General features: G+C 36.2%; 1 protein-coding gene across 3 annotated transcripts in view; it reads right to left on the bottom strand.

Moving 5' to 3' along the window:
- Nucleotides 1-1,873: 1,873 nt before the first annotated feature.
- The window catches only part of icoslg (inducible T cell costimulator ligand), a 36,384-nt gene continuing 20,104 nt past the window's right edge, over nt 1,874-18,153 (bottom strand). For all 3 annotated transcript variants that reach the window (XM_062975166.1, XM_062975165.1, XM_008107450.3), the window contains exons 3-7: nt 13,851-14,207; nt 11,050-11,322; nt 8,614-8,781; nt 6,390-6,422; nt 1,874-5,539 (exon numbers count right to left, since the gene is read on the bottom strand). In XM_062975166.1, the coding sequence (XP_062831236.1) occupies nt 5,505-5,539; nt 6,390-6,422; nt 8,614-8,781; nt 11,050-11,322; nt 13,851-14,207 (866 nt within the window). In that variant the 3' untranslated portion in view covers nt 1,874-5,504. The remainder of the gene's footprint in view (nt 5,540-6,389; nt 6,423-8,613; nt 8,782-11,049; nt 11,323-13,850; nt 14,208-18,153) is intronic.

Genomic DNA, 18,153 nt, shown 5'->3' on the forward strand with positions numbered 1-18,153 from the left:
CAAAGACTACTATGAATCATGAACACACTATTTTAATCACTATCCAAATTGCTCATACATTTGGTGTACTTTAGACTTAAGAACCGCAATGCTTGGTAGAGTTCATACAAATTATGAGTATGAGAGATGTAAATCACCAGTATTCTTCAGACGTCACACACAAATGTAACTGGAGCTAATGTCTACCAGGTGTATTTTTGGGGCCTTTGGAAGAAGTTATTCAGGACTTCCTTCAGGATGCACATCATGGTGCACAAAAAATTACTTCTGCCTGAAAGCCTCCTGATTGTTGTTTCATGTTGGGGGAAAGCAGCTGATAGGGGTAGAAGTTTATACCACCTCCCACAAGTACAGAGGCAAACCACAAGCCAGATCTTGATGAATGTGTGAACCTCAGAGAACACCTCTCAAGGAATGTCTCAGTCCTTCAGAGTGACACTATAGTCAACTTCTGCCTGAATCTAAGGCCCTCCCAGACAGGCCCTACATCCCAGGATCTGAACCCAAGCTTTCTGTTTATCCCAGATTATCTGGCAGCGCAAACTCATATAAACCAGTTTAAAGCAGAAAACTTGGGATCAGATCCTGGGAAATGGGGCCTGTCTGGAAGTGTCCCTGGGGATCAAATAAATAAACAAAGCCTCCAAAGTTCCTGTAAATTCGTATATGTGGAGAGCTCACTGTATCTTCATTACTCTCCCATGTACAAAATATACCACTTACAACACATTTTGCTTCTAGCATCCATTTGTTTCAAGTCTACTTTAGTGATAGATTGAATTTGATTTAATCATAACGAAGAATTAAAGGCTCAAAGTTGTATAAAGAATAAAGCTTTTAGGAAACTGGCAAACTATTGAACATGCATATAAAATATCACATTCCAATGGAGTAAGCACTATTTGTACACAGCTTCTCAAGTGCTGGCGTTCAAGAGTCACGAATGTCCCTCTGGACTGGGAAGAAAAACAAAACATGACCCAGGATTTTTGACCTAGAGAGCCTGAACAGATTGCGTTCATTCTAATGCAAACTAGGAAAAATAAAAAGGCTTATGCATTTCCAGCTCCATTTGAAGGCCAAAATATTGAGGACAGGACACAGACAAATGTGGCAATATGTCAAATACAATGAGCATCTGAGTCTATCAGCACATCTACACTGTAGAATGAATCCAGTTTGGCATCACTTTAACTACCATTATTCATTACTATGGAAACTTGGGAATTGGAGTTTGGTGAGGAACCAGCAGAGACGGCTAAAGACCTTGTAAAGCTACAATTCTTATGATTCCATAACATAGAGCCACTGGCAGTTAAAGTGGTATCGAACTGTTTTAATTCTACAGTGTAGATGCACCCTTAAGTAAGCTTTCTTCAAACTGACATTCAATTTTTTTGGACTACAATTGTTATCTGTCCTACCCAGCATGGTCAATGACATTCTGGTTCTGGAATACAGAAACTATAATCCAACATATCTGAAAAATGTTATTTAGTGCTTATTTAAACTTTTGGTATATTTGAAATAAACAACCAATTGTTGACCTTCTATGTACTTTTATAGCAGTATTATACTTTTTCTGATGTAGTACTATGGCTTTTGGACTCTTAGAATTTAAAAAAGATACCAATAATACTAGTGCAATATATCAAATGATAAGATAAATATTGAGTTTATATACTGTATCTTAGATGAAGGGGATGCTGTGGATATTGCATTTCTTGATTTCAGTAAGGCCTCTGATAAAGTTCCTCATGGGATTCTTACAAAGAAGCTTTTAAAGTGAATACATCAACATGAGACACCTTCAATTTTTGCACAAGGATAAGATTAATCTTTGCATGCAGATCACAACACATTTTAAAAAATATACAAAACTAGGGCGCTATTTATTGAAAAATACGATTTAAAAAACATATGACAAAATTATTTACATACAAGAGTAAGAACTAGTTTGGTAATACAAATGTAGCTTGGAAGACACTATCATGAAAAGAAAAAAGTTTTCAAAATAAACATTCACCTCATTTTTAAAGGAGTTTACCAAAGCCAAACAGCCTTCTAAATGTGTGCTAAGTAAATAAAGTATTTGATTAATGCACAGTTTTCAGATTATACAGTATCCCACTGTTTAAGTGGAACATTCAGCCATGTTTACTTAGGAAAGAAACCTGATAATGCTTTTCCAAGTATTTAGAACTCAGTTGGAGGACTGTAGCAACATTATCAACACTGGTCTGCTGAATCCCTAACAAAACTACTGCAGAACTTCTGACTTGATCAAAGTTGCATTTACAATTAGCTCTTAGAAACCAATAGAGGAGAAAACCATTCAGTTTGCATCCGGTTTTCATTCCCTAAACTACAATACGCTACAAATTAAAACTCAATTATATTTTAATTTACACATCTTTTTTCAATCATGTAGTGCAGTTTTTCAGTGAAACGATGAAGACTGAAATGCATAATCTATGTCTAAGTGGGCAGCAAGATTTGTAAATGAAAAAAATGACATTGATATTAGGGGAAATAGTTAGCAAAACCCATACATTGAATTAAAATACACACCAAAGAGCATATATTAAGAGACATGTACATGAAATGAAAGAACAAGATTAAACAACCTTATGGTTGGAAAAAAAACCTGAATGGAATCTAAAACAACATTTTTTCACCTCTAACTTAAAGTGTTTCTTTTCAGGCAATGCTCATTATTTATAGAATAAATTCTCACAGAAACCAGGAGAAATAAACATCTTAATAAAATGTTGGGCTTAGTATGACAAAAGTATAATTATTTGGATGGTGAAAAGTTATCTTGAGAATATCTAATGCTATGGTTATACTTGGAAAGTGCAAAATGAACCAATTTGTGGTAAAAAAAAAGTGGATGTGGTCAATACAGTAGGTTAGGGTTAACACTGGAGTGATTAGGTAATCCAGCCAATAAAACACAAACTGATGCAGATATTACAATTCCCTGAACTCTAGACACCCTCCTAGTCATCTGGCCTCACTTGATTCAGAGTTAGTACACCAGTACTCAACATCATTCACAGTGTACATTCGTTAAGTCCATTGATACAACTTTGGGAACTTTTGTTGTAGATTTATCCGCTATGTAGATGGAAACATGACAGACTACTGACTGATCAAATGTTAGGAAGAATTAGTATTTTGGATATTTATGATTACTTTCTTTTTATCTCTAATCTCTTGACTGTGCCAACTAGTTCCTTATATGAATTTTATATATTTTCTGTGTTTACATTTTCATTTCCCCTTAATTGTCACATGTATCTACTTTTCTGATTATGCGCAGTTCTCAAATCTCATGGCTGAATTTGCATCCTTATACAGTTTGGCAGTAAAGTTCAGATTCAGTTTCAGATTCTGATCTTCTCTTGTTATCATAACTAGCTCAGTGACACAATCTCAAAAGACTAAAATAACATTTACTGTGAGTTTAAGTTAACAACTCACAAGAAAATTTGTTCAAATCTAGAGCCTGGCATTGATCCTAATGTGTACAATGTTCACATGGCAGTTGCCTACACATCTTTTCAATTCTAGACCTAAAATATGTTCTATTTTGGACCTGAAAATATCTATATTATTGCCACAAACACAGATATTATCTTTGACAATGCTTTTATCTACTGCCTGCAAGTTTCCATCTTTTAAACCTTGCTTATTTCAAAATGCAAGCTTTCAGCTTGTTTGGGTGTTGCAGCCAAGACTATAGATGCAACACAATGGATACTCTTCCTGAAGAGTGTTAGGAAAGTGTTCAGTCATGTTCCAACTTTCTAAGAGATTTTCTGAAATCACTCACTCTTTCTCTCAAAGTTAAAATTTGGCTGTGCACCCTGTTATTGAGTGAAACATTTGAGAAGATAAACCAAGAGCTGCTTGATTGATACATTTCATGCTCCTGGCAGGCACAGCACACACATATTAATTAGTAAGTGAAGGTGACACGGTTAAAGTGACACATGTTCAATTTCAGATTGTGATGAGGCCACTGAAGTAATAGGATCCATTGCTTAAAACATATAATAAATTCTAGCAATGCCTAGCACATGGCACTGTCTTTTCAACTGATGATTAGCTGTGTATGGCCACTGGACTTGTTTGAGGATGGACCACCTTACTTTTAATTTAACCATGTACGTGTGTGTATAGTCTTCTCTCAATAAACATTTAACCTAACTCTGGACCTCATGCTGGGGAACTTTCTTCTAGGAATCCCTCATGTTCTACACTAACATTGGAATATTGGGCTTGAATGTTGTCTCTTTCTTTGGCCACCATGCATTAGAATTTAAGAATCACATTGTTGGATCAGATCAAATGATTAACCGCATACAGCATTGTATTGTCAGCTCTCTATATCAATACATAGCTTCAACCAACCATGGCTTGAGTATATTAAAAAAAATCCCCCAAACAAACCTTGATTTTGCTGTGCACTAGCACTATGCTGATGTTCCGGCATACCCTGTTGTAGCCTCGTACCATTTTACAGGACTCCCTCTGTTAGATGCTTGAGTTGTTCACCATTTTATATAAGGGATGCCATTTTACTTTGTTGTTAGCTACCATCAAGTCAGCAACACCATGAATAAGATATCTTCACATCACTCTATCAGATTGTAGACAGAGCCATGGCTTCCTTGGTTACATCTCTCCATTTGGAATTTCTTTTGTCCTTTTGTCGTTTACCTTACTACTTTCTCTTCTCATGCCATGGCCAAAGTACAATCGCCTCAGTTTAGTCATCTTGACTTCTAAGGGGAATCCAGGCTTCATTTGCTCAAGAACCCATTTAGCTTTTTAGGTATTAACAGATCACCTCTCAAATGAGTTGAATTTCTTCCTAATAGCTTTTTTCACTGCCCAGCTTTCACAACTATATATGGAAATGGGATACAGCACCATTGTATATCATGAAACTTCAGCATCCATGGATTTTGATATTCAAGGGTGAACTTGGAATCAAAATTCAGTATATAATCAGGGATTAATGCAGTTCCCACAGCAGCCAACAAGGCACCATTCGGAAATTCACAAATAAGGCCTGAATGCTTTCCTGCACACTGGCTTTCCAGGAGTAGGTGTTTTCTCATATACTCTCTGTACCTTGAAACATCAGATAATTCAGCTAGCATCAGTTCACCATGATGATTAACTTCCATGCAGCTGTACTTAAGTTTTGTACCAAGTGACACAATTTCAAGTAACTCAGACATGTGTGCTAGGTTTTCTGAAGCAGCAGGGTGAGGGTGACCAAAAAGTAGATCCTTTTCAGAAGGCTAACTTTACAGTCTCGTCTGTAAAGTTATGCACTGAGTAGAACTGTGCCTGCCACCAGTAGAATTGTGAGTAGATGGTCTACCTGGTAGTACAAAAGACCGAAGGTACATGCTGAGCACAGGCTCGTATTTGAAGGAATGCTTCACAGTAATGTTGTCATGTCATTTAGCTTTCTCTCCAGCAGTTCAGAACCTCTGGATGTTTTCTAGTTCAACGGCACCTTTAAAAATAAAATTAAGTCTCTGTTACATATTAATACTAGAAAGTCTGGAATGTGATTTTCCTCTTTGACTAGTACCTTCCAATTTACCAAGCATTGTTGTATTTTCTAGTGAATCATGTCATAGTGCAATATGGCTTGAGTGTGTTAGCCTCAGTTTAATCATCTTGGCTTTAGGGAGAGTTCAGGCCTGCTTTGTTCTAGGATCCATTGATTTGTTTTTACCAGTATTCTTTGGGTGGCAAAGGTTCAAAACATGAGCCCTGTTGCTAGCAGAATAGCAATGATTTAAATATTTCCATTTCACAATAGAGGTTATGATGGAAAAGTCTAACAGCAATGAAATCTGGTGACAGGATTCACTGCGAACACCCCTCCTTAAAATAGAAATGATAGGGTCTCAGCTCCTAATAAGATATATTATTATATATAGAAATATATAATAGTAGAAATAAAAATATATAAATAAATAAATAAGCTGAATGCCCATCACAATAATAATAATAATAATAATAATAATAATAATAATAATAATAATAATAATATAATGCTTTATTTGTAGTCCGCCCTATCTCCCCAGGGGGGCTCAGGGCAGCTCCCAACATAATAAAGGCAAACATTCAATGGAGCTCTCACATATATTAATCCAGTCTCTGTAGTATGTAATTACCCATCCCATCCATCCCACCCCAATAGTACTTTTAATCCAGGAAAATCTCATAAAGCACCTATTATTGTTGCAATGGGTTCTCAGTTAAGTTTTTATCTTTAAGTTTGGAAGAAAATTTCAGTCTTTTGACACTAAGTATACATTCATAAAATATATTATTATTGATAACTTGCTACTTACCATTGCAATGCTCTGCTTCATTTTTACACACACCTGTTAAAATGAACAAATTCTATATGTTTTTAAAGATTTTTTACACAATGTTATCTATTGCAAAGGGAAGGAGAACACTGCTATCTGTGTTTAAGAAGGCACTTGGGAACTCTAATATAGGCAGTCCCCAAGTAACAAACATCCAATTTACAAAAGGCTCATAGTTACAAATGGGGCAAGACAACAGGAAGTGAGAGAAATCTAGCTCTAGGAAAGGGAATTCACTTCTGGAAGAGTTATCATGGGGTAAAGGTGTCTCCGCTGAAGTTTTTTTCTCAAACCCTTGTTTCCACAGCAAGTCATTTTTTTCATGAGCCTATGATCACAGGGACAGAAAGTGAGGTGAAATCTTCTGAACAGGGGCACAGAGAGCAAAACAAATACAATAGGGGTGTTAACCCTTCCCTATGCTACCCAAATCTAATATATATAATTTTTTGAATAGATTTACACTTAAAAATGCACCAGTTCCAACCTAGAAACAAATTTAACTTAAGAACAAATCTACAGAACCTATCTTGTTCATAACATGAAGATTGCCTGTAATTTATTTCATAGCTACGCCTATAATTTGGATAGGAAAATGAGAATATGTCCAATTAAATTATTTAAATTTGCAATTAAAGAAAGACTGAGAATTTCCAGGAATATTTATTATGCTAAACTTGAAATCTAGATGATGGTATAACTGAACAAGCTTGCTTTTGCAAACATAGTAAAATAAAATTTTTACTGACAAAGCCGAGTCTTGTGTATTGACCAACCAAGTCTCAATGAAATACAAATGAACTCCACTGAGGAATTCAAATTCTGGTCAGGTTTATATGGGAAGAGGCATTATTATTATTATTATTATTATTATTATTATTATTATTATTATTATTATTATTATTTCATTTCTATCCTGCTTTTTCCCATGTGTGGGACTCATAGCAGCAAACAAAGATTTAAACAACAACAACAACAACAACAACAATAATAATAATAATTTATTTTTAAATCCCTCCACCATCTCCCCAAAGGGACTCGGGGCGGCCGACATGGGTCCAAGCCCAAAAAACAAAAATAAACAAGATTAAAAGCATATATAAACAACATCAACAAACAGATAAAATAAAGCAGATTAAAACACAATAAAAATGTAACACAGTCATAATAAAATAAAATGATAAAATGACATACAGCAGCACCACCACTAATGGATAAAATGGGAGGGGGGCAGTCGAGACAAAGTGCCAATGTATATAGTTATAGGACCATTTTATAAAGTGTAAACATCAATACATAAAATACATAATCAACAAAAATTCACAGGCCAATTTAAAGAAAACCCTAAATTTGAACACCCCATATACAACAATTAATAACTTACAACAAATAACATAAAAAAGTTCCCTAACCTCAGGCCAATGAGGTTATTTGTAAAAGTAAGTTATGCAGCTCCTAAGACATTCCATTTTCATAGGGCCATGTCGCAGTTGTTGGCACCAATAAAGCATTCAGAGGTGAATATTACCAGCAGTTATCTGGCAGTGCCTACTCTCATTCATTTGGGAAGTTTTTCAAGATGTTCTGCTACAGGGCTGCATAGGGCATTGTTGGTGAAAATCAGCAACTTGAATAGGACTTAGAAACAAACTGGAAACTGGTACATTTGGCACAAGATCAGTGATATGTGGCATCTACAGTGTACACCAGAAAATAGTTTAGTTGCCGCATTTCCCACTAGCTGGATGCTTTTCAAGGGCAGCTCCATATAGAACATATTAGACTGTTAATTAAAGCATACCTTGTCAAATAACAATGACAACTAAATGGCAACAATGACAACACTATCAAACCCAATGGAATCCAACCATAAAAAACAGTGTTCAGAAACCCTCATCTTGACAAAACATCCCAGAAGGATACCAGTGATTTCAGACACCACTGAAAAGTCCCACCGAAACCATAGAGACAGACTTTCGTATCCAGTTCCCGGCACAGGTCATCCACCTATGACTGCCAGGTCTTGCAGTTATCAATATGGCAGGCATGATCTAGGCAATTATTATACAGATTCACTCTTAAGATAAACTATTTGAGTTGCACTTAGCTAAACAACTGTACAGGTTAACTGTTTTGGCATTCTGGGCATGACTGACTAGTATTCCCACACTCGTAGGTTTGCTAAAATAGACATATCACTTACCAGTATATGCTCTTTGATGAGAACGCCTCCTTTTATTCCTGCAGATGTATATAATAATAGCAATCGCTATTGCAGAAATAGCGATCACTATTACAACACCACTGGCCACTGGAGCAGGGCTGCTATCGATTTTAGAACTGTTTGGAGGGCTGTCTTTGCCAACTGTAACTATAGCGAGGAGGAAAACAACTAATTAAGTTGCATCAAGGGCCAACAAAAATATGAACATAATAAGAATGCTTGAACATTCTTTTGGTGAGACAAGTGGTAAGATCTTGTTAAGAATCACATCTTGGCATAAAGGACTGTTGCACCTGACTGTGTATGTTACACAAATGGACAGGAACACTCATAAAAATGGCAATATCTTAGTCTAAAATTATGTTAAATCCAAAATTCTCATTTTTGCCAAAAAGTGGAAGTTTGTGTCTTGGCAGAGCAGTGGCCACACAATTTTGAACAAGTCAAATACATTCAATATCTTGGTATTTGCTACAGATATAATTTCCCATGGCTCCCACAGTGATAAGCACTGCAGTAATTGCTTCTGCCAATATCGCAGCAATATATTGGTATTAGTTTGTTTTTTTTACAGGAAAGGTAACCAATATATCCCTGCTGCCCTCAAAGTTTTTGAGGCTAGGATTGGTTCTCTGTTATTGTATGGCTTCCCTATTTGGACTTCTGCAATCAATAAATCATTTAACATATTACATTCAGAGTTTCTCCGGAAACTAATGAGGCTCCCTGGATGCGTGCCTTTACCCTGACGGGCCAACCCACTCTTGAAACCTTGGCATGGATGAGAGCTATAAAATTTTGACTGCCCATATATTTTCAATCAAACCCTGAAAGCTATATTCCCTCTCTGTTATCAGATCATTTATTTTAGAATGGTATTCTTTGATTCTCAGAAAGATCAAAGCAATTGGCCCATCTTTGGAAGCACTCTTAATGCTTACAAATGTGGCAACCTGAAGGTCAGTTAAGAGCAGACTTTTGGATCTTGACTTTCATAATCTGACTCTTGCAGCAAAGATAACTTGTTACCACATCATTAATTTCATGTGAGCGTGGAGTCATCGCAGCATATCTTTGCATTTTGACTAATCCCACCCAGAGGAGAGCTTTGGATACTGCAAGATGTAATGTGTGGCTAACAGCTCTTTTGGATGAGAGATAGAAAAACATGGGGTTTTCAAAAAGGTTTGTTCTTGTCACTTAGTTTCTGTTGAAACACTCCACCATTCTGTGTGTATGCCCTAAATATGATAATATACAGATGAAATACATGAATTCAATTTTTTTCAGTGTTCTCAATGCCAACTATGTTATAAAATTTCATATATTCTGAACAACTCTGATGCATTCTTTTGTGAGACTGTTGCAAATTTTATTCTTGAGATTAGTAACGCTTAATTATGCTTTCCGTTTTATCCGTGATTTCATCCTTGTTGTATCTGATGTTGTGATTTTGTTGGTGTATGCCAATAAAGGCTGTGTTAGTGTTAAGTCTAAAATTCAAATCAAACCAATTTTGAGTTGAGTTTTTGAATCCCAGACATGATACAACAAAGTTGAGATGGAGTCAAGACCTGAATGATTCCTTACTAGCATTTTAAACCATGAAACTGAGTTTCACAATTGAAATGGGACTTCAATATTAAATTTCAGTTTAGAAATGATAAAGTGTTTAGAGGTTAAAGGGTTTGGGACTATACTGTTTACATTAAAGGTAAAGCAGCTCTAGATAGTACTTATTATTATGTTTATTTATACTCTACTTATTCTTTCCACAAGGAGACCTGGATGGGGAACCCCAATGAATACCAGGGAAATAAATGAGCAAAACCACTTCTGTGTATTCTTTGCTGTGGGATGCATGGGGTTGCCATAAATGAACAGGCAACTTGAAGGCACACACGAACACACACATAAACATAGATTATATTACACACACATACACATACACAAACACAAACACAAAGTATACATGAAAAGGTCAGTATCCTGTGACCGATGTACATAGATGTAAGTTGTATTAAGTATCTAGAGTGATTTTTTTGTACTGTGACACAGGAGTCCTATTCAGATGACAGCATTATAAATGGAGTTGTGCATGTCAGACTGTTGTGCGTGTGGTAGATGACTGCAGCACACAAAGTAGCATGGAAATGCACACTGCCTCTATGCATTACCTCTATGCATCACAATTCTGCAACACACATTAACCACTGATCCACATACATTGTGTTGTTTTGGCATTCAATAATATAACTCCACTGGAAGAGACTTACAATATGCTGAAGTGGTACAGGATCTTGTCCAAACTGTGTATATATATTTAAAATCATGCATTCTTGACATACTTCTTCTTTACAATAACATTTGACATAGACACAAGCTGATACAATTAAAATGTGAACATCAACTTACAGGTGGTAGTTATATTCTGATGAAGCAGTGGATTTTCAATTCTACATCCTAGCTTTGTATCAGAGGTTGCGTTAATCCTTAAAGTGCTGGAGATACTGAAAGTCCCATTAGAGTTTCTAGTAGCATTCAATTTAGTTGCATTCAAAAGGCTGTTGTCAGTTTGGTTTATCCACGTAAGATTTGCCTGAGGATATCCATGGCTAGAATTGCAAACAAATATCATTTCTTCACCAGGTTGCCCAGTAACGTTTATAACTGGCTTACTGTAGTGTGCTGGGGAAGAAAAATAAACAAAGAGCAATGTATATATATTTCAATTGCATTTCCAAAGCTTCTTGGAGATGTGATAAAAGAGTGGAGAAAATGTAGCTCAAAACAAGGTAATAGAACAACTACAAAATAAAGTGATGTTACAATGCACCAAACTAGGCCCACGGTTATGCTCCAAGGTCCTCTTCCTAGACTATGCCAAAACATGCAGCAGGAGTAGGACACTGTTTCCACACAAGTATCTTATGCTATCAGTTTGTTCCTTTACATACATGAAGGAAGCATCAATACAGTAGAGTCTCACTTATCCAACACTCGCTTATCCAACGTTCTGGATTATCCAACGCATTTTTGTAGTCAATGCTTTCAATATATCGTGATATTTTGGTGCTAAATTCATAAATACAGTAATTACTATATAGCATTACTGTGTACTGAACTACTTTTTCTGACAAATTTGTTGTCTAACATGATGTTTTGGTGCTTAATTTGTAAAATCATAACTTAATTTGATGTTTAATAGGGTTATCCTTAATTCCTCATTATCCAACATATTTGCTTATCCAACGTTCTGCCGGCCCGTTTATGTTGGATAAGTGAGACTCCACTGTAGTTTTTTTTTTGAAACGGTAGTTATTAGGCTGCATGCCCCCCCCCCCCCCCCCCCAATTTCTTTTTACATTAACATAGGAAGCTGCCTTAAGCATTGCTCCATCAAGTTTAGTTTTGTCCACTCTGGCCATAGTTCACCAGGATCTCAAACAGAGGTCTTTCCCATCATCTCCTACAAAGTGGTTTTCAACCTGTGGGTCCCCAGGTGTTTTGGCCTATAACTCCCAGAAATCCCAGCCAGTTTACCAGCTGTTAGGGTTTCTGGGAGTTGAAGGCCAAAACATCTTGGGACCCACAGGTTGAGAACCACTGTACATGATCCCAACAGCTGTCCTGGAACTGAACTTGTGACCTTCTTCATGCAAAGCACATAATCTACCATTCAGCCATGATTCCTTCTCATCTGCATCCATCACTCAGACTGATCCCTTATATTTGTGGCTTCTAGAAAGGAAAAAAAAACAACAAGTCACCACAAGGTGAGTCTTGTCACGTTTGCAGGAATGTCCCTTCTGCCAGTGCAGTGTCCATTTTAAAAATGTCAAATCCAATGACTCCAGAGCTGAATGTTCATTTGCCCACTCCAATCTTGCAGCTTCCCCAAAATGTATGTGAAAGACTGGGGTTCTATGTTTTCAAATTCAGACAATGAGCACAATAAAGCAAGTCTCTATAGTTCATGTTTTTGGTTGCCTTATTGTCCTCAGTTGATGTTTTCCCATTTCCCCTAACTTTCCTAAACCCAAGGAATTTCAGGCAGGTTTGAAATATGGTTTGTCAATGCAATATATCAAGATGATAATCTATCAATCTAACTTAGTTCCTCTCATACATAAAACAGTAGATAAAGCCACAAATCCAATTGTTAATCCCAATGAAGATAGACCCAATAAAGAAATTGCTGAATAGAAGTCAACATTTCAGCAAATCCAATTGATTCAATGGATTTATGCTAAAAGTTCCTGGTGAACTTGCCATGGCTTGGAAAAAGGATGGCTTCTTGCTTTAAAACAAGCTGCATGCTTCTTATACCTCCCAAAAGTGCATGGAAAGCACACATTACCTGGAATCCTGTTAGGGATATAGACACTAATGATGTCATCACTGATGAGATCCCCAGGGCTCCTGCAGGGGATCTCAGTGCTGATAGATAATCTCAGTAATTTCATATCTGACCAGTAAGGACATAGCCAGATGCTTCAGTGATCCTTTAATAGCCCAGGCCTATTCTAGTCTCAGCCATATGCCACCAGCATAGTTGTAGTTAACCTGTTATTAAAAAAACTGCCATATGTTTCTGTATAAAAGCTAAAATATGTATGAATGAATGTATTTTCCAGAATTATCCCCATATCCACAGAGACCCGTCATGGCCAGCAACAATAGATCTGGACCAAGCTTGGCACACAAATCCATCATGACCACCTTAAAGTGGTGTCAAAGTTTGGGGGAATTGACAGAGGATGATGGGAGTTGTAGTTGTAAAATACAAACCCAAATAATGACTATTTCTAAAAGATAGCATTGCAAAATATCTAACCTAGGCATCACCGGGTATTTAAGCTTATGTATGTGCATATATATTCAATAACAGCCATTAGGAAGGCAACAAATGCACTGATTGCAGTGGTGTGGGAACGGGAATGTACATCTCATAAACCTAAATATAAATATAGTCCTTGCTCAAAGTAGTCTAGGCCTGCAGTAAGGGAAGTTACTACAGTGTGTCATTTGAAACCCTGTTGCTCCCTGGTTCTCTAGGGGATATATGTGAAATTCAGAAACAAACATATTTTTGAACTTCCTTCTGCCATTTTATCATTCTGCTGCACCAAAATTTTGTTTTTTCCTAAGAGGATGTCCACGTGGATCTCTGCCTTGTTATTCAGAAAACCTTGCTTAGAAAGGGAGTTCCTTACCTGCCACTTTGAGGGTTACAATGATTTCACTGAATAAATGATATCCTCCTGTTTCGTTTCTTAGTACTACACATTTATATGTGTTGTCATCATCAGGATTGATGTCCAGCACTCTCAGGGAAAAGTTGCCCTTTTTCAGGTGTTCACTGAATAGAGTCCTGTTTTGGAATTCGTTGCATTGGTCGGATTTCATATCTTCACCATGAGAATATTCGTAGATATCTATGGGGCAATCTGTTTTTTCCTGTTTTTGCCATATTATTCTAAATTTATTTGGGACGAATTGTTCTTTTCCAGAATAAAAGCATTCCATTTCAGCAGTACCTCCAATTATGCCAATAACTTGTGCTACATTTGCTATAAAAACAAATAAGGTAAACAAAATGTAACTTAATAATACATTGCAGCCTACAATCTAGTTTTCTTGTGGCTACATATCGTTTTATTTCAAACTGGGGTTAATTCTGTAAGATAATGCCTTTCTAGCATATTCATTACACCAAGGAGGCTGGGATCAAAACTGTGAATCAGAAATCAAACTCAAGATATTCACTGCAAACAAGATGAATTTCCCCAAGCAACAAAAATATTTAAAATTGTATCTATAGAGATTCAGGGCAGGTAGACATTGTGATGTGAATACCATAAGACATCAGATGTAAGATTTGCAAGAATATGAACTTTAACTGATTTCCAGCAACCAAAACTATTTTTGGCATTTATTCTGATCCCAAGGTGATGGGAAAATGGAACCTGATCCTGTGTTTTTTCAAGGGAATGGCTCTTGTTGATCTGTATTATATAGTATTTTTAGATTATCAAAGCAGATAATTAAATTATCTGATTTGAACTGGATTATCTTAGTCTACACTGCCATATAATCCAGTTCAAGGCAGATAGTGTGGATTTTATATAGCTGTGTAGAAGGGGCCCAGATATGTATGTATGCAGCGCTCAGATGCAACTGCAAGAGGACAGTATATAGATAGAAAGGATTAGCTCCTGGCCTGATGGTGTGGACTACATATGGAAACCTATACTGAAATATATCAGTCACAAAAGTGCTGCTAGATCTCTGGTTTTCCATTTTTCTTGTGGTGAACAGACTAACAGAACTATCTTCTTGAAAACTTATTTACACCTTTTCCAGATAATAAATTATTGAATTTGTTGTGGGGGTGGGTTTTAATTATTTTTGTACTATTTTAATCTAGACCAGTTGAATTTTGTTTCTCCAGATGTTACAGACTTTAGCTCCCAGAATTTCCAAGCTAGCTGGGGCTTCTGAAAGTTGAAATCTAAATCATCTGGAGGAGCAAAGATTGGGATAAACTGATATAGACAGAGTGTCTGCTGAGAATACCTTTCTTATAATAGATCACTGAAATGAAACCATCATATTACTCCCATACAAACGTTATGTGTGCATGTTTTAACAAATATCTGAGAAAGCAGACAGAACCAGTCCCTATGCTTTCCTCTTAAGAGAACATCCTTTTACACTGCCAGATAGTTCAGGTTATCAAAGCAGAAAATCCACATTATCTAATTTGAACGGAATTATCTTAGGCTCCTTCTACATTGCCATATAAAATCCAGATGATCTGCTTTGTACTGGATTATCTGGCAGTGTAGACTCATATAATCCAGTTCAAAATCTGGATTATACGGCAGTGTAGAAGGGGCAATACGGCCCTTCCACACAGCTATATAATGAAAACATTGGGCATGAATATAAAGAAAAACTTAAAGAAATCCAGTTTTTAAATAATCTTGCTTTTCTGATAGATTTAACATCCCTTTAAATGCACTTTAAACCTGAAGCTACAAGGCAGAAAACAAAATATCTCCCAGCTTTATGGACATATTGAGGGCTTCCACAAAAAAAAAAACTTGATGTAATGCAAATTGCACTGAAGGCAAATATTACAGCACACTTCCCCTCCTGTCTGCAGTTAAAAGAAGAAAAAAGTAACACAAATTTTAGTATGCTTCATGAAATAATAAAAATAGATATCAAGAAAGAGTTCCAGGACAGATTCCAGGATTTTGACTTCCTAAAACCATAACTTGCACTGTTCAACAACCTCATGGATATTGAAGTGAGTGAGGTGCCCTGTGACCTTCAAACTGAAATGTATGATTTTCAGGCAGACCCATTCTACCAGACTAAAAAGTGTGATGTTCCTGGAAATTTCTGGAAACTGATTTCCAAAGAACATTTTCCTAAACTGCTTAAATTCTCTCTGCAAATGTTATCACTGTTTGGCAGTACATATGTGTGTGAAAGTGCTTTTTCTGCTCTCAAACAAATTATTGTATATACTTGAAGATAAGCCGAGTTTTTCAGCCCTTATTTATGAGTTGAAAAAGCCTCCCCGGCTTATAATCGGGTCTAGGCCAGTAACAGAGCCTGCAGGCTATTGCTTGCAATATTTCTCTCTTCTCCCTTATCAGTGTGTTTTCTTTTGCAAAGCCTCCTTGCTCTTAATCAAGGGAATGTTTTGAAAAGACAAAGACACCCTTGCAAGTCAGGAAGAAGACAAATATATATTCATTAATCTTATGAAAGCATTTGTTAAACTCTCCTACAGATATATAGGCATTAACCCGTTGTAAGCTTTTTCCATCTCTATGTACCTTTATATATGTGTATCTATCTATATACATTAATGTGATATATGAATTTCCCCTCATATGTTTGCACATCTCTGCAAATATCTATATAAACAGAGATGTCTGGATAGATATGAATATATTCTTACCTACCTATATATAGGGCTTGCAAATATTACAGGGGGGAAATGAACACACAAATACATATAGACATGTCTAGATAGATATGAATATATATATATATATATATATATATATATATATATATATACACACACACACACACACACACACACAGTAGAGTCTCACTTATCCAAGCCTCGCTTATCCAAGCTTCTGGATAATCCAAGCCATTTTTGTACTCAACGTTTGCAATATATCGCAATACTTTGGTGCTAAATTCGTAAACACAGTAATTACGACATAACATTACTGTGTATTGAACTACTTTTTCTGTTAAATTTGTTGTGTAACATGATGTTTTGGTGCTTAATTTGTAAAATCATAACCTAATTTGATGTTGAATAGGTTTTTCCTTAATCCTTCCTTATAATCCAAGATATTCGCTTATCCAAGCTTCTGGCGGCCTGTTTAGCTTGGATAAGTGAGACTCTACTGTGTGTGTGTGTGTGTGTGTATATATATATATATATATATATATATATATATAGGGCTTGCAAATATTGTAGGGGAAATGCACGCACACGCACACAGAGGGGATTTGCAAACGTTTCAGGGGGAAATGCATATGTGAAATTAGTATCTATAATTATAGATCTATATTTAGCTCTGCATTGTTTATATAAGCATTGAATGTTTGCCTGTTACTACCGTGTTTCCCCGAAAATAAGACAGTGTCTTATATTAATCTTTGCTCCCAAAGATGTGCTAGGTCTTATTTTCAGGGGATGTCTTATTTTTCCATGAAGAAGAATTCACTTTTACTGTTTAACAAAAAAAGAACATTTATTATATACTGTACAGTAGATATATCATCACAAACCAGCATAACCAGACAAACTGTGAATCCTATCAAGAATTTCTTGTTACTACCATTATTTTCATGTACAGCAATCTATGGTACGTACATTTCCCAATCCTGCATGCTCTGGTGTTCTGTTTGGCGGGCATAATTTCAAACAAAAACTTTGCTAGGTCTTACTTTCAGGGGAGGCCTTATATTTAGCAATCAAGCAAAATCTCTACTAGGTCTTATTTTCTGGGGATGTCTTATTTTCAGGGAAACAGGTTATGTTGGAAGCCAGCCTGAGTCCCCATGGGGAGATAGGGTGGGATCCAAATGAAGTTGTTGTTATTATTATTATTATTATTATTATTAGGTTATTGTTGATACCATATTGTTTTTGTTGCCCCTACTTTTCCACTTATAGAGCTAGTTTATTGTTTTTCTTTGAAATACGGTAAATATTCAAAAACATTTAACCTATTGATGCCTTGATTAATTAAATTTTATTGGTATTGATTTTTATTTTGAAATTTACCCATAGTTGTTGCATTTCCCACCTTTGGCTTATACTCGAGTCAATAAGTTATCCCAGTTTTTTGTGGTAAAATTAGGTGCCTCGGCTTGTATTTGGGTCGGCTTATACTCGAGTATATATGGTAAATCAAATCAGAGAAATCGAATTGAAAGTGCTTCACTGGAATTGAGCCTGAGACCTTGCCT

This window comes from Anolis carolinensis, chromosome 3, assembly GCF_035594765.1.
Source record: "Anolis carolinensis isolate JA03-04 chromosome 3, rAnoCar3.1.pri, whole genome shotgun sequence".
NCBI lineage: Eukaryota > Metazoa > Chordata > Lepidosauria > Squamata > Dactyloidae > Anolis > Anolis carolinensis.